Source organism: Nomascus leucogenys, chromosome 12 (genome assembly GCF_006542625.1).
Source record: "Nomascus leucogenys isolate Asia chromosome 12, Asia_NLE_v1, whole genome shotgun sequence".
Taxonomy (NCBI): Eukaryota; Metazoa; Chordata; class Mammalia; order Primates; family Hylobatidae; genus Nomascus; species Nomascus leucogenys.
Genome location: NC_044392.1, coordinates 50,290,354 through 50,306,553, shown reverse-complemented (window position 1 = coordinate 50,306,553; position 16,200 = coordinate 50,290,354). Strand labels below are relative to the sequence as shown.

The following is a 16,200-nucleotide window of genomic DNA, read 5'->3' as shown; positions in this document are numbered from 1 at the left end:
GTCAGGAATGCAAGACTAGCCTGACCAAAGTGGCGAAACCCTGTCTGTACTAAAAATACAAAAATTAGCCGGGCGCAGTGGCGCATGCCTGTAGTCCCAGCTACTCAGGAGGCTGAGGCAGGAGAATCGCTTGAATCCGGGAAGTGGAGGTTGCAGTGAGCTCAGATTGCACCACTGCATTCCAGCCTGGGCAACAGAGTGAGACTCCATCTCAAAAAAAAAAAAAGAAAAAAAAGAAATGACAGGTAACCACCTTCCTGCCTCTGACCCACCTCCCGCTTTTTGCATTCTTCAGTTGGGTCAAATACTTAACCCTATTGCTTCAGGGCAAGGCAAACAACAGATCTCAGGAAAGAAGGTTTTTTTTCTTTTTTAGACAGTTTTGCTCTTGTCGCCCAGTCTGGAGTGCAGTGGTGCGATCTCGGCTCACTGCAACTTTCACCTCCCGGGTTCAAGTGATTCTCCTGCCTCAGCCTCCGGAGTAGCTGGGATTACAGGCGCCCACCATGATGCCCAGCTAATTTTTTGTATTTTTAGTAGAGACGGGGTTTCACCTTTTTGGGCAGACTGGTCTGAAACTCCTAACCTCAGGTGATCCGCCTGCTTTGGCCTCTCAAATTGTTGAGATTACAGGCATAAGCCACCATGCCCAGCCAGAAGTTTTATTTCCAAACCCCAGGAAGGCATTACAAATAACAGAGATAGAAACCCAAATTAAGCTCTGAAACAACTGGAGACAGGCCTGCCTAGGTGATCAGGAGCATCCAGGCAGCAGGGATGGGAAGCAGAAGAGATGCATTCTGGATAGGGACCTCACCCCAGAGCCTCAGTCTGTATATACGTGTGACTATTCAGGGACCGGGAGTTGCGTACCAGAAGCCCACCAATCCTAGTGTTGCCCTGGGTGGGAGGCAGAGAAGGAAGCAGCACGTGAGGTCAAGGACATTACCAAGTCTGACCTTGGCATTTGTCGCCTGCTCTGATCCCCAACAGTCCATAAATAAGTTATTCAGCACATCTCAGGTGTGGAGGCGGGGGAGCAAGCCAACTAGCCATAGCCTCTGGAAGAAGGGGCAGGCCAGCCTGGCACTGGGGCAGAGCTACAGCAGAATGCAGTCTGACTCGTGCTTCGGCCTCTGCCGACGCTCCCCGACTGGGCGTCCAGATGTGGCTCCTCTCCCCTGTATCAGATTTAACAATCGGTCACTGAACTTCCTTGGAAGAGCACAAGAAGAGATTCTAGAAGAAGGGGTGTCAGGATTGGGACAGGGAGTAGGGAGAGGAAGACAGGAAGGGGCTCCAGGGGAGAGGGACAGGCAGGGGAAAGGCCCTGAGAGAAGAAACCTTGAAGAGACCAGTGCAGGAATAACAGGTGTTCTGGACCCGGCAAAGCATGAGGTGGAAACCAGGAGTGTGGGCGCCCGGGCAGCAGCCCACCTGCGGTGACAGGGCCCGCGTCCACGTCTGCACTGGCTGCGCTGCCTGCTGCTGTTGATACTCCTCTTGCTGAAGCTGCTGGGCCAGCTCCAAGTCGGTAAGCCCCAGCGCGCCTCGTGGCTGCTGCTGCTGCTGCTGCAGGGACAGAGCAATCAGGTAGTCCTGGGGAGAACAAGAGTTGTACAGTGGGCTGAGGCCCAGAGCTGTGGCTATTCAGGCGAGGTTTCCAAATCAGTTTTTCCACATCCCTCAAATTCTCTAGCTCTTTCTCCCTACAGAGCAGCACACACAGCCAAATGCATTATCTGTGGTACCAGAGAATACACACCAAGTGAGGAGATGGTCTGAGGTAACCCAGAGAGAAAGGCATGGGTTCACATGGCCTCTAGCAGTTAAAATGTATGTAGCTAAAAGCTCTCTGAGGCACATGTACTCTCTGCACTTTTCCTAAGTGCCCTACACACCTGGTCTACCTGCAGCTGCTTTTCTGGGGAGCCACTCCCACCTTCTGCTCCAGGCCCCTTGCCCAGGGAATGACTCAGGTGAAAGTCGGAGTCACAAAAGCAGCTGTCTCCATCCACATTGTGCAGGCTCTCCCATACGACTTGCTCCTCCTGTAGAAACCCCTGGTCAGTGACCAGTAGGTATAAGTGACTCTACAAAGTAAAGAACAGAGCTCATTGAGGGGAGGCAGTTCACTGCCAGAAATCTCGGTATGAGCATGTGGACAGTTTTTTTCTTGGAGATGGAGTCTCGCTCTGTCCCCCAGGCTGGAGTGCAGTGGCGCAATCTCTGCTCACTGCAAGCTCCGCCTCCCGGGTTCACGCCATTCTCCTGCCTCAGCCTCCCGAGTAGCTGGGACTACAGGCACCCGCCACCATGCCCGGCTAATGTTTGGTATTTTTTTAGTAGAGACGGGGTTTCACCGTGTTAGCCAGGATGGCCTCGATCTCCTGACCTCATGATCTGCCCACCTCGGCCTCCCAAAGTGCTGGGATTACAGGCATGAGCCACCGCACCCAGACCCTGAGCATGCGGACCTTTTACAAATATGTGTGGCCTTGTGGGGAAGAAAGGGATGTCTGAGTGTATGTCCAGCTGGGTGTGAGCACAGTGGTCATTCTGGCCAAGTGTGGCATGGAGTCGTCGGGGCTGAGATACCACACAAGACCCTGCTCCCCCCATTTCCCGTTGTTCTCTGGGCTTGCCTAATGGCTCTTAGGATAAATCCTTTGAGAACCAGAGACCCCTCCCTCTGCTGCTCAAATCCTAGAGAGCTTTGGCAGTTTCTAACTTTTGAAGACCAGCATTGTTCAAAAATTCCACTGCCCCCTCCTAGGGGAGGATCATACTTTCCTGTCCCATCGACGGCAGGCTTATCCCTTATGGCTTGCTCTGGCCAGAAGATGTCAGCAGAAATGACGTGTGTTATTTCCAAACAGAAGCTCTAAGCATGAGTGCACAGTGCCCCTCTCTCTCTCTGTTCCCACATATATTCCAGATAAAGGATCTTTTGTCAGCTGGGTCCCAGAGTGAAGATGGTGTGGGACAGAACCATAGCCAGTCCACAGTGGACATGCACCAGGAGCGGGAAATGAACCTTAATTGTGGTAAACCACAGGGATTTGAGGGGTCACTTGCTACCACAGCTTAATCTAGCTGATCCCAGCTGGACCCACAAGAAAAAGGCACCAGGAAATGACAACACCGCAGCCCGCCACCCCCAAACCCGCATTACCTTATGCTTAGTCATGGTGCTAAAGTGGTTGTTTCGGAAAAAGACGCTAAGTTCACCCTCCTTAGCAGCTGCTGTCAGCTCACACAGTCCGTGGTAGGTCAGCTGGGCCGCGGTGGTCTCCAGGAACTGCTCTGCAATCAGGCCTGCCAGAAGGGGACAAGTCGGGGGAAACTTGGCTTAAGTTCAAGGTCCACAACAGGAAGGACCATCCAGAGAGCCCCTGTCAAAAGCCCCCGGGGGTCAGTCCAACCTTCTGACGTCCCTTTCTTGAAACCTGGCTGTATTCATTCACTTAACAAATACTTATAATAGAGCAGCTACCTTGTGCCAGGCACTGGGGACACCTCAATGAACTAAACAGAAATTCCCCAAGCTCCTTCTTGTGAAGCTTATATCTAGTGGGATGTGGTAGGAGACGACACCCAATAAAAAATAAGCCTAAGCAGCCATCATTCCCTCCACATACTATCCATGAGAAGGGGAGGAATGTCACCTTCTGTCACGAGGTTGGTGTCACTGGAGTGTTTGCAGGTGATGATCCTCTCCACCAGCTGGTTGTAACTCAGTTTCCCAACTGCACGCACAGCCTCAGGACTCTGCTTGGGTAGTGGGATGTGGGATACCAAAAAAAATTGTTTTTTTTTGTTTTTTTTTTTTTAAGGAAGGAAATGAACAAAGCTCACAAGGACTACAACCCTATGATGAAGGGTTCCTGAACACTTTTTTTTTTTTGGTCTCTCAAAAAAAAAAAATTTCAGGAAACCATTCATCATAGGGTTGCTGTGTTGCCCAGACTGGCCTCGAACTCCTCCCAAGTAGCTGGGAATACAGGCATGTGCCACCAAACCCATCTGCTTGCTGAATTTTTGATGTCTAAAGAACTGACCTCTTTGCATGTAGTTTGCTTGTATTTGCATGTTACCCCCAAAATAGATTAAAATTCAAGGAATTCTGTATTGGGTCCAGTCTCTAAACACTATTTCCCTCCCAAGCCAATCTAACCCTTAACTCCCTAACCTCTACCCCACAAAAATTTGCCTCTCTCATGCCAGCTTGAGCTGGATAAGGTCCCAGTGGGCCCTCCCACCCTCACCTGTGGATCAACAAGCCAGCCATGGTACAGAGGTATGCCTAGTAGGTCAAAGACACTGCACTCGGGTGTATACTCAAAATCAGAGACGCCTGTGAATCGCACATTGACATCCAGACCTGTGGCCAGTTTAGGCAGCACTGTCATTGCATCATCCACATTCTGGGGGTAGAAAAAAAATGATGGAGATTCTAGACTTCTCTCCCACCACTCCACTCCCACCTCCAGAAATTAAAAATTAACCTTGTTGCTTTTCTTCCCTGATTCTCTTACAAGCCACTCCATTTCTCCCTTGCCTCAACCCTTCTCTATCTTATATAAATGAACATTGTTTTTCTTTGAGAGTCTAAGTCTAATTCTTTCATCCAGGCTGGAGTGCAGTGGTGTGACCCCAGCTCACTGCAGCCTCAAACTCTTGGTTTCAAGTGACCCTCCCACCTCAGCCTCCTGCGTAGCTGGGACTACAGGCACGCACCACCATACCTGGCTAATTCTTGAAAAAAAATTTTTTTTTTGTAGAGACAGGGATATTATTATGTTGCCCAGGCTGGCCTCGAACTCCTGGCCTCAAGTGATCCTCCCGCTTTGGCCTCTCAAAGTGCTGGGATTATAGGTGTGAGCACCCGGCCAATGAACATATTTTCTAGGACAAAGATAAACTCTCCTCTGACTTCTGCAGAATGAAATCATGGTTCAAGGAAACCTCTGAAGAAGCAACAAAAGCTTATCTTAGTATTTCAAGATGTCCCCTTACAAACCTGCAAACCCCTATGCCTGCAGACCTTTTGCCTCACCTGCTGAAAATTAAGCTGAAGTCCCTCTGATTTCTCCTGGGGCTTGATGGACAGGAGGCAGTTTCCTACAAGACAGGGCCCCTTATCAGCTTACCCCACCGATCATCCCAAAAGCTAAGTTTCCTCTTCTCCTGGAGAATGGGGGTAATGTCACAGAACACAGATTTTCAGAGCTGGAAAATACTTAGAGTCTAATGCGGACTCTTCATTTCTCAGAGGAGGCGACAGCCTCATAAAGGTGAAGGGCCCACCCAGGGTCAGATAAAAAAGCTAAGGGCAGAATTGGTGTTACAACCCAGGACTCCCGACACGTTGGCTTTTCATTCTCCAGCCTTGCAGAGAAGCCCCATAGACCCTTACCCTCCCTGCCATATCAGAACCCCCAAATGGAGATCCCTGAATAGTCCAGATTTCTGGCTGAGTGGATAGCTCTGGAACCCCTTGGGTAATTCCTCTTCAAGGCCCAGTCACTCACCAAGATGGGCCATGAGCTCATCCGATGTGATCACTTCCTTCTGCGGGGGGAGCTTCACCTGGAGGCAGAAGGGGTGATCACGTGTGTGCTTTCTTCCAAAGAGCACTGAAGGAAGAACCCATGGAAAGGCAAGGGGGAGCTCCAGTAGTAGGGTGGGGTAGGAAAAAAGGCTTGCAACTGGCGCAAGGGAATGAATGAAATCTTGCAAGGCATGTGCATTTGCTAGGGAGTAGGAGATACAGGAGTAGGACAGATCTTCCTCTTTTTTTTTTTCTTTGTTTTTAGGAATATCTTATCTCATTTGCTCAAGCTGGAGAAATAGGGAGAATAATCTGAAAAGTTTTGACTGGTTTGAGGACATCAGGATGATCAAGGAAGTAAGTCAGGGAAGAGTACTCCCTGATATTTTTTGCACCCCTAACTGCATGTTCTCTTACCTTCCACTGGAGAAACAGGATGTTCATGATGGCAAGGAGAGGGCAAGGGCCGTTAGTGCTCTGGGTGATGATGGGTGTCCGTTCTCCTTTCCAAGGGATCCACTTGACACAGTAGAAATCTGGCTCAGGCTGTCTGGTCTTGGGGGTCTGAGGAAGCTCCTGGGGCGTGGAGCATGCCCTTATTGTCTCTACTTCAGGCAGTGTCCCAAGGGTTGTCCCCGGTGGAGCTGAGCTAGCTTCAGGCAGAGGGGACTCAAGGTTGTCCCCACACTGGCTAGGCAGCAAAGCTTGGTCTGCTGGTTCCTGTTCTCCAGCCTCCCCAACAGCATCTCTTGCATCTGTGTCCTGAGGGTGCTCATCTGGGCCTGCCAGAACCTCATGGTTTTCAGGGATGACTGCTTCTGCAGTCCCAGCCTTACCAGGGGCTGGATCCTCAGGCTGATGGTGTTCCATGGTCAAAAGGGACTCAGCTGAGGGGCACTGAAGATGTTTACTGACCTCAGGGACTTGCCTAAGCCAGGCTTGGGATGCAAAAGAGTGACCTGTCCAATAAGAAGGAAATCAGTGGGCTGGAAAGCAAACTAACCCAGAAAAGTCTTGGAAAAGGAATGTAGTGTAGAAGGCTGGCTAGTGTTTGTGCAGTCACTCCTGGCTATGGGCAGTATATGTGTAAACAGAAGGGCCCTGTGCTGAGCTCTTTCCACCTCTAACTTGCTGTGACCAGATGAGACCAAGAGGTCGTGGGGCTTCCAGACTTGGGAGGGAAGACTGGTGGGATTGAAGACATGGGTGGAGTCAGCTTCCCTGAAACAGATCATGACAGGGAAGGGAGAAAAGACAGAAAGAAAGGGAGAGCACAAAGGAGAAAGAAGGATAAGAGGTGGAGAAAGAAATGTTAAATCTACGCTAATGGTTATTAATATGATGATCTTTAGCTTACTCTAATAGGCATCACATCAGTAACCCCCTCATAGCCAAGACAGGGATAATTCCTCTGCCCTACCCCACACTCTGCCCCTTCACACAACATACTAAGAATATACAGGCTGCTTGTATGTTTAGGGATACCTTCTCTCTGCCTCACCCAAGGATAAAAAGATTAAGTCACATAGTGCTTGGGGTGAAGAATGGAGGAGGCACAGAGAGTCAGTTTCATGCCCCTAAAGGTGAAATGCTGGTGAGGAAGGGGAAGTCTTCCACCTCAAAGGGCTCTACTGAACCTTACACAATCCCAAACCATAGTATAAAGGCCTTGGGAGGGGTTTCCTGTAAGCTGGGAGGGGAAATGTAGGTCGTGGGAACTAGTTTTGATAAATAACTTCAGATTGGGGCAAAAAAGCACTCCCACAAGTTCTTCCAGTAAGCTTCTCTTTAAAAAAAAATTAATAAAGATAGCAAATTTCTTTTATTAAATTGAGACAGGGTCTTGCTTTGTTGCCTAGGCTGGTCTCAACTCCTGGGGGCCCAAGCAATCCACCCTCCTCAGCCTGCCAAAGGACTGGGATTATAGGCATGAGCCACGGTGCCTGGACCCAGTAAGCATCTCTTGACAGCTAGAGTTGAGACAGCAACTTTTCCTCAGTTCATTTTTTCTCCCCAGAAACTGCCTAAACCCAGAGATACTCTCTTGCCTCTTATTTCTATGAAATATGAAAATGCTTATTATTAATTTACATAACAATACTCCCTCTACATTCACCTACCTAAAGTTTTATGTCTATTCCCATCCAAGTGGTTTTATTTATTTATTTTTATTTTTTTGAGACGGAGTTTTGCTCTTATTGCCTAGGCTGGAGTGCAATGGTGCGATCTCGGCTCACTGCAACCTCTGCCTCCTGGGTTCAAGTGATTCTCCTGCCTCAGCCTCCCGAGTAGCTGGGATTACAGGCATGCACCACCATGCCCAGCTAATTTTGTATTTTTTAGTAGAGACGGAGTTTCTTTCTCCATGTTGGTCAGGCTGGTCTTGAACTTCCGACCTCAGGTGATCCTCTCACCTTGGCCTCCCAAAGTGCTGGGATTACAGGCGTGAGCCACGGCGCCCAGTCCTCTCCAGGTCATTTTAGATGTGAACACCGGACCTGTTTAACCTGTTCTCTATCAGCACTAGAGGCACATTGAGGCAAGCACAGATAGACATTTAACTAATACTGTGGGTATAAATAATAAAAAACCACAAATCCTGCCCTTTGGAAAACATCTCCCTTCAATCTCCTTGCTCCCCTCCCACTCTTTATCAGGGAGAGAAACAGGGAGAAATTAGTTAGGGGCCAGGCGCGGTCCCAGCAGTTTGGGAGGCTGAGGCGGGCAGATTACTTGAGGTCAGGAGATCAAGACCATCCTGGCCAACATAGCGAAACCCTGTCTGTATTGAAAGTACAAAAATTAGCCAGGTGTGTTGGCACGTGCCTGTAGTCCCAGCTGCTCGGGAGGCTGAGGTGGGAGAATTGCTGGAACCTGGGAGGCAGAGGTTGCAGTGAGCTGAGATGGTGACACTGCACTACAGCCTGGGCGACAGAGCAAAAACTCCATCTCAAAAATAAAATAAAACAAAATAAAATAAATTAAACTAGTTAGAAATCTTGTCTTTTCTCCACCCTCCTCCCAGCCTGAGACTGCTTCCTTCTTGTAAACCTATAGGAATTTGGGGCTAGGGGAAGGCCTGGGAGATGAAGTTGAGGAACATTAAAGTTACTGAAACAAAATAAGCCTAGTCACTCAAATTGATTATCCTCTTGATTCACATATGTTTATGCTAGCTGCCTATCATTTACATGTTGTTAATTTAGAATCAGAGTAGCAAAAATTGCCTACAGGCCTTACACTTTTTTCTCTCTTTCTCTCTCTTCTTTTCTTCTCCCCTTAAATGACACTTAGGGTGAACCTCAAAGCAGATGCCAGAGCCTGGAAAAGTGAAAAAGCTTGAAGAAAAGCAGGCCTTGGCCGGGCACAGTGGCTCACACCTGTATCCCAGCACTTTGAGAGGCCGAGGCGGGCGGATCACCTGAGTTCAGGAGTTCAAGATCAGTCTGGCTAACATGGTGAAAACCCCTCTCTACTAAAAATACAAAAATTAGCCGGGCGTGGTGGCGGGCACCTGTAATCCCAGCTACTCAGGAGGCTGAGGCAGGATAATTTCTTGAACCCTGGAGGTGGAGGTTGCAGTAAGCCAAGATTGTGCCACTGCACTCCAGCCTGGGTGACAAGAGTGAGACTCTGTCTCCGAAAAAAAAAGAAAAAAAGAAAAGCAGGCCTCACTTTTTATATTTTCTCTCCAGTGCCAGAAATGATCAATGATGAAGTGGGGGTTGGGCAGCAAGCTGGCTGGAGAGGTGAGCCAAAGGAACCCAGGAGTGGACACCCGAGGGAGTGGGGTCTCAGAGGAACTGGGCAGAGCTAAATGGGCTAAGTCTTAAGAGGCAGGGGCAGGAAATGTAACAGAGGGTTTCTACTCTACAAGGTCCAATCCTGCTGGGGAGGGCATGGAGTATTTCAGAGTAGGAAAGAATGAGGGAGAGGATAGTCAGACAAATCAAAGTTTCATTCTTTTCCTCCTCTTTCTCAGCTCCTCAAGTCCTACACGTTCTCTCCAGCTGGAATTATGGTGGTGGGTGAGGGAGTTAAAATAACCCTGGCTCCTCCCTAATCAATGGCAGTAGAGAGCCAAAAGTTGGAAGAAGCATGTAAAACAGGTATGTGGCTTCAAGAAGACACTCCTCCTCTCTGTAGGAACAGTTCCCTTACTGTCTCACACCAATCTCCTTCTTAGTCTGACCTACGTCTTTGTGCAATCAATAGTTTAGATTTTCATCTCAGAATATGTCAACCATGGCCGCAGTGCCCTGTCTACTTGCTCACAAGGAGAGGGGGAGGGTTTCGTGCTTTCATTAAAAGGAGGAGGACCAAGCAGCATCCCCTTTACAGCTAAGTCAACTCTCCTGACTTAGCTCCTGTAGCAATCCAGACCTGCAGACCAAAGGTGGAAGGACAGCAGGTGTCAGCTCCCCAAAGCTGGAGAGGAAACAGAGAAGGGTGGGAGAAGAGGTGAAGAAGATGATTAAAATAAAGTTTTTACCTTAAAGAAGTGGGTGCTGTTCCAAGATTGAGAAGGAGGGTTCAGCCGTGGCAATGCGATGGGGGAGATAGGTGCAATGAGGGGGGCTGCCAGTGCCAGCTGCCTTCCAGCTGTCAACGCCTGAGCTTATACAGGTTTACACAGCTTTATGAGCCGACGGTCCAGGCTGGGTTGTGGCCGCTTCCGGACTCACGCCCAGTACTGGGGGCACTGGAGGAGGGTGAAAGCAGGCAGGGGCGCAGCCCAGGTGCTCCAGGTCGCTCAGAGAGTCTTCAGGATTCCTGAGTTGCCGAGTCTATGGCATGCGCTCCAGGCCCTGACTACAAGCTGGTTTTCAAAGGAAGTTTGTGGTTTTTCTTTTCTTCTCTCTCTCTCTTTTTTGTTCTCATCAGGAGGAAGAAAAATTAGGCAAGGACAAGCTCCCTGGAGGAGGAGGGGCCTGCCCAGCGCTGGTGGATTTCCATCAGGGCTTTCTGACCCGGTCAGCAGCTTTGTGATCAGCAGAGAGGGAGCGAGAAACAGGAGAGAAAAACAACAGACCCTTTCTCTTCCCTCTGCCTGCCTCTGGAAGGCACGGAGCGCTTGTGCCTCTCTGGTGAGAATAGGGAAGAGCAAGTGCCCTTGCTAAGTAGGGAGGAGCAGGGCTCGACAGAAGCAGCTTGTTGGATCTGGGCTCTCTCTCTCTGGGTATGGCAGTTCTTTGCTCTGGATCCACAGAAGCAGGACCAAAGAGCACGATATTTGCATATATTACTCAATTAATGTTAAAAACAAACAAACAAACAAACCCAGCTGTTTTCCCTCTGGAGCCCTCCAGAGAGCTCCTTTCCAAGTCCTTGCTGTATCATTTTTAAGTCTAGAAATGAAACTGGTTGGGTTGTGCACCTGGTAGAGTGCAGAGGGTGTGGTAGAAGCCCCAGGCTCTGGGCGCGATGGCTGACGCCTGTAATCCCAGCACTTTGGGAAGCCAAGGCGGGCGGATCACGAGGTCAAGAGATCAAGACCAACCTGGCCAACATAGTGAAACCCCATCTCTACTAAAAACACAAAAATTAGCAGGGCGTGGTGGCACGTGCCTGTAGTCCCAGCTACTCCGGAGGCTGAGGCAGGAGAATCACTTGAACCCGAGGCGGAGGTTGCAGTGAGCCAAGATCCTGCCACTGCACTCCAGCCTGAAGACGGAGCAAGACTCCGTCTCAAATAGAAGAAGAAGAAGAAGGAAAGAACTGGCAGAGCAGGCAGGAGATCCAACACCCCTGTGCTCTGGATCTGGGTTCCACCGCAGGCCTCTCATCAGTCACCTCCTCTCGATTTACAGCTGGAGAAGCAGGAAAAGCTGGTGTGAGGCTGACGGTAGGAAATAAAGGGATAGATAAATGAGGGAATTTTTGATGATGAGTGTCCATTTATTTGCAGTACCTGCACGACCCTGCGGCTGGAAAGTGGCAGTTAAGGGAGGTGGGAACCTAACTCTACATTCTGAAGGGTTCCCTAAACTCTATGTACAGGGCCGCCACAGGATGAAACTTCAAGCAACTCCAAAGGCTGAAAGAGCAGTTGGAACAATTAGGGTGGCAGAGAGCAAAAAGCCAAGGTTACAACCGTCCAAGAAAGGAAGGAGAAGATATTTGCCGAGGCTGTAGAAAAAAACAGGCTACAGAGTTGCAAAGGGAGAAGCAGCAGGAGTTGGCAGGAGACGTAGGTGTTAGGTAAACAAGAGGGGTCAAAGATTATTCTAATGTTCTCCTAACATGAACAACCACAAAATTGGTGGCGATTGAGTCAGTTTGGTAAAGGGCAGAATTTCGAGAAAGAAGATCTGTTTTGCCAAGTGTCATTTAAAATGTCAACCAGATGCTCGGTGTGATATATGGAAAGATGTTATACTTGGCCTGATCTGAGAGGGAAAGTTCAGATGTCACAATAATGGGTTACTGTGACACATACACATTTGTTTACCAAACGACTGATCCCTCAGAAAACGACCCTTCCCTCGGTTGCTAGGGTCATTGCGGAGTTGCGGGACTACGTTTCCCACGTCGCCCCACGCCACGCCCCCTTGGCCTCTCCGGAAAGACGTCCCAGGAGCCTCTCGGCGTAGAGCCCCGCCTTCGCCGCTGGGGGCGGGGCGACGCCGGGCTCCGGAGCGCCCGCTTACGCAGTTCCTCCCGGGGTCGGAGGCCGATTCGCCGTGTGGCGGGTTCGAGTCCCGCGTCCTGACTCTGGCCTCTAGCCCCTGAGTTCCAGGCGGGGTGCATTCGCCGGGGAAACCTCTCCTCGACCAGGGGCGACGGCGTACTTTGGGCTTCATCATGGAGGACTACCTGCAGGGTTGTCGAGCTGCTCTGCAGGTAACGGATCCCTGTCTGTGACTGTAAGGAATGGAGCACGGGGTCTAGGAAAGACGAAGACGTGGGATCTGGGGGAGCCTCGACGGTCCCTGTGGAGGGAACACTGAGTTGTGGGGAGGGGGGTTGGGGCCTGATCAGTTTGGGGGCATCAGGAGCGAGGAGCGAGAAGCCAGCTTAGGAGCGTGAGAATGCTGCTTGCTCAGTCTCCCGGTTTTTGGCTCCCCGCCTTTGGGGTCCGCCCGAGAGCGGGGAGAAGTCTTGGGTTTGAATCCTGCATTTGAGCCTCTGCTTGCTGTCATCTTGGTCAGTTCCGTCAAAAGAACCAGGACTGTGCCGCCGCCAGCCTAGCCCCGCGAGGTGTGTTTATTCTTTTCTCCCCGCCCCTCTTTGAGTTCTCGGCTCCCAAGGCTTCGCTTGGCCCATTGGCCTCCAGGTGAACCTCGGGGGTGTGGAGGGAACCGGTGCTCACGGCTTTATTTCCTCTGAATGGCGGTTTCTGTCTGGCGGGCTGAACTCATTTCTAGGTTAGAAGTAGTCACAGTATTTTACTTAAAGTCAGTGTTTTTAAGCCAAACATACAGAATCCATCAGGCATGTTTGTTGACCCACAACCAGCATTCCTTTGCCTTCAGGTTTCTCCTTTGGCCTTAACGCACACAAATGACACAGATTCTCCACTTGGAAGGGATAAGCACAAAGTGTGTTTGGAATCAAAACCATAAATATGACTACTGAATGCTTTGTGGCTTATTTTTGGTGCTCTCTGAGTCAGTTGGACTCACCCAGCCATGCTGAGCCGTCATGAGGCATTAGGCTGTTATCCCCAGTTAGCAACAAAAAGCTAACCAGAGACAGGCTCCGGGAGGTCACCCGGCCCCTCCACTTTGAGTTATACTGCCCTGAGGAAACCTAGATAGATGAGCTTTCCTTTTTAGATATCTTAAACTCTACAAATTCCCCTGAGGGACAGATTCTGGTCTTTAACAAATCCTGGAAGTCACTTAATTCGTGCTGCAGACTCAGCTGCTGGAATAAATGAATTGTCTTCATATTGAATTGGGGAGAAGGTCCATTTTAACACCAATTACATAGACATTTTCCATGTGAAAAACAAATTTGGAGAGTTATTTCAATGCATAAGGCCATTTGGGACCAATCCCTTTTTGTTACCTCTGATTCCACCACAGGGCGCTTTTTGGAGGACTAATGTAGAGTTTTTGGGGCACGGTTCTAAGTGCTAAACAGTTGGATTTTCCCCCCCAGTAACCCAAATGACTGGTCTCTTCCACCATTTGGTAAAGTGCCCTTGGACCTGAAACCTCACCAAATAGTATTTCTTTGCACGCATCTACTCTCCAGCATATATCCTCCAGAGCCTCCCCCCACCCCCAGGTTAGTAGTATATTCTCTATTTTTATTTTGTATTTGTTTATTTATTTTGAGCCAGGGTCTCACTCTGTTGCCCTGGCTGGAGTGCAATGCTGTGATCACCTCCCTGGCTCAAGTGATCCTCCCACCTCAGCCTCCCGAAAACGCTGCGACTATAGGCAGTGCCACCATGCAGGGCTAATTTTTTGTATTTTTGTAGAGACAGGGTCTTGCCATGCTGCCCAATCTGGTTTTGAACTCGTTGACTCAAACAATCCCCCTGGCTTGGCTTCCCAAAGTGCTGGAATTACAGGTGTGAGCCACTGTACCCAGCCCAAATAGTATATTCTCTACAGCAATATGAAGCTGGAAAAATACGTGATTTTTCCAATATCGCTGGCATCCTGACCTTTCTCTCCCTGCATTTATCCCCCAAGGAGCAAGATCTAGATCTTCCTTTCAAACTTGTGAACTTGTGAAAGGTGAGAGCTTTCATGTGTGTCTTAGAGCTTTCATCATCACCTGTCCTCTCCAGGGCCTGGAGAAATGAGAAAATTAGACTCTAGGAAGGTTAACAGGGGAACTGATAGCAAGACATACTGGTAGATGCCAACAATTTAAATTGCTTTAATTTTTTTTTTTTTTTTTTGAGATGGACTCTCACTCTGTCGCCCAGGCTGGAGTACAGTGGTGCCATCTTGGCTCACTGCAACCTCCACTTCCCGAATTCAAGCGATTCTTCTGCCTCAGCCTCCTGAGTAGCTGGGATTACAAGCGTGCGCCACTATGCCTGGCTAAGTTTTGTATTTTTAGTAGAGACAGGGTTTCACCATGTTGGCCAGGCTGGTCTTGAACTCCTGACCTCAAGTGATCTGCCTGCCTTGGTCTCCCAAAGTGCTGGGATTATAGGCATGAACCACCACACCCAGCCTAGATTGCTTTAAATTATAGAAGTAGTAAATGTGCATTTCATGAACAAATTTAAATACCAAAGGGATATGAAATGAAAAAGATAAAGATCATTTTTCTTTTCTCCTCTCTATCCAGTTCTCCAGAGGACACCGTTAAGTTTCTTGTGTAAAGAGAGAGAGATGATTTAGACAGATACACTCATAAGTTTGAATGTTTCTGTTAAACTACAGTTTAATTATAACTTTCAGAAAATCATGAGTGCTCCTCTTTGCACAAGATAAAGACAGCTGGTAATCCAGCCAAGTCTCCCGTTGCTACCATATTTTTAGTATTTGATACCAGAGAAATTTTCTATAGCCTCTGCCACAGAGACAATAGGATGTTCCATTAAAGAAAAATCTTATTTAACCAAATGTCCTGTTTATGGTGACTCATCTTTCACTTCTAGGGGAGAGAAATCTTTGCTTCAGGGTGGGGCTGCATTGCAGTTTAGGTGTTCATCCAGGAGCTCTTGGATAATGTAGTGTGTGCAGTTCTCAGGCATGAGGCAGGAATCAGGAGCTGGCTCTCCTTAGAAATTTGCAGTCCTGGCATCAGTATTGTTCCTATTTTCTCTGCTGAGAGGGTTTGTCTCTCTCTGGCTTTCTATCTCGTTTATTTTTCTCCCCATTAACTATTCTGAAGAGTAGTTATCATACCATATTCAGCTTTAGAAGGGAAGTGATTTACTTTGCCAGGCCTAGAATCCCCTCCCTACCCCCTCCTCTTGAGGCCACAAAGAACATATCAGGATAAGAGAGTCATTTCAACTAGTGGGTGTTTATTCATTTATTTATTTTAATTTAAATTTTTTTTTTTTTTTTTTTTTTGAGACGAAGTCTCGCTCTATCGCCAGGCTGGAGTGCAGTTGCATGATCTTGGCTCACTGCAACCTCCGCCTCCCAGGTTCAAGTGATTTTCCTGCCTCAGCCTCCTGAGTAGCTGGGACTACAGGCATGTGCCACCATGCCCAGCTAATTTTTGTATTTTTAGTAGAAACGGGGTTTCACCATGTTGGCCAGGACGGTCTCAATCTCTTGACCTCGTGGTCGGCCCGCCTCGGCCTCCCAAAGTGCTGGGATTACAGGCATGAGCCACCGCGCCTGGCCAACTAGTGGGTCTTTAAAAAAAAGAAAAGAGAAAAAAAGTTTGTATTTATTTACTTCTGGCCCTCAGATTGTATTTCTTCCATTGGCAGCTTAGATTTCCTCATGCTGCTAAGTATAGCTGTATTTTCCCTGAACTCTTTCTCTGATGGTCAGAAAACTGAGGCTGTTTGGCTTGTGCTTTCAGCTGGTGGAGGATGGGCTTGGAATTAAGGATTACATATGTTTTTCTTAAATAAAGAAGAGAATGATGTCTTATAAGTTGGGCAGCCCCACACCCGGTTTTCCCAGGGCAGTCTTGGTTTTCCCCTGTGTAATCATTAATAGCACCCCTTTTCATTCTCATAAGTGTCCCAGTTTGAACAATATATAGTTACC

General features: G+C 48.7%; 2 protein-coding genes across 10 annotated transcripts in view; one reads left to right on the top strand and one right to left on the bottom strand.

Annotated features, from left to right (window-relative positions):
- Positions 1-548: 548 nt before the first annotated feature.
- On the bottom strand, positions 549-11,945 carry MINDY1 (MINDY lysine 48 deubiquitinase 1). Of its 6 annotated transcripts, XM_004089914.2 has the most exons (11): positions 11,466-11,945; positions 10,047-11,364; positions 5,972-6,775; positions 5,535-5,592; positions 5,060-5,124; positions 4,269-4,427; positions 3,669-3,771; positions 3,176-3,318; positions 1,902-2,093; positions 1,438-1,599; positions 549-1,181 (listed from the first exon to the last, which is right to left on the bottom strand). In XM_004089914.2, exons 3-11 carry the CDS (start codon positions 6,422-6,424, stop codon positions 1,101-1,103), a joined length of 1,416 nt encoding a protein of 471 aa, XP_004089962.2. In that variant the 5' UTR covers positions 6,425-6,775; positions 10,047-11,364; positions 11,466-11,945; the 3' UTR covers positions 549-1,100. The 6 variants fall into 6 exon arrangements, with proteins under 6 accessions (XP_004089962.2, XP_030680462.1, XP_030680461.1 ...); XM_030824602.1 differs by lacking the exon at positions 11,466-11,945 and having other exon boundaries at positions 3,669-3,774; positions 10,047-10,641; XM_030824601.1 differs by lacking the exon at positions 11,466-11,945 and having other exon boundaries at positions 1,943-2,093; positions 3,669-3,774; positions 10,047-10,641.
- Positions 11,946-12,136: 191 nt separating this feature from the next.
- PRUNE1 (prune exopolyphosphatase 1) overlaps positions 12,137-16,200 on the top strand; it is a 28,211-nt gene continuing 24,147 nt past the window's right edge. For 2 of the 4 annotated variants that reach the window (XM_012511086.2, XM_003259204.4), the window contains exon 1: positions 12,137-12,397. In XM_012511086.2, coding sequence (XP_012366540.1) covers positions 12,359-12,397 — 39 coding nt within the window. In that variant the 5' untranslated portion in view covers positions 12,137-12,358. Of the gene's footprint in view, positions 12,398-12,497; positions 12,755-16,200 lie in introns of those variants that run through there. The other 2 variants (XM_030824596.1, XM_030824597.1) reach the window with 2 other exon arrangements.

Coding starts and splice junctions, on each gene's coding strand:
- MINDY1 (XM_030824603.1), bottom strand. CDS start 9,884: ATGCTGCTTGGTCCTCCTCCTTTTAATGAAAGCACGAAACCCTCCCCC. Junction 3,772..4,268: donor GCTGGCTTGTTGATCCACAG/GTGAGGGTGGGA, acceptor CTACCCAAGCAG/AGTCCTGAGGCTGTGCGTGC. Junction 1,600..1,901: donor AGCAGCTGCAGGTAGACCAG/GTGTGTAGGGCA, acceptor TGTTCTCCCCAG/GACTACCTGATTGCTCTGTC.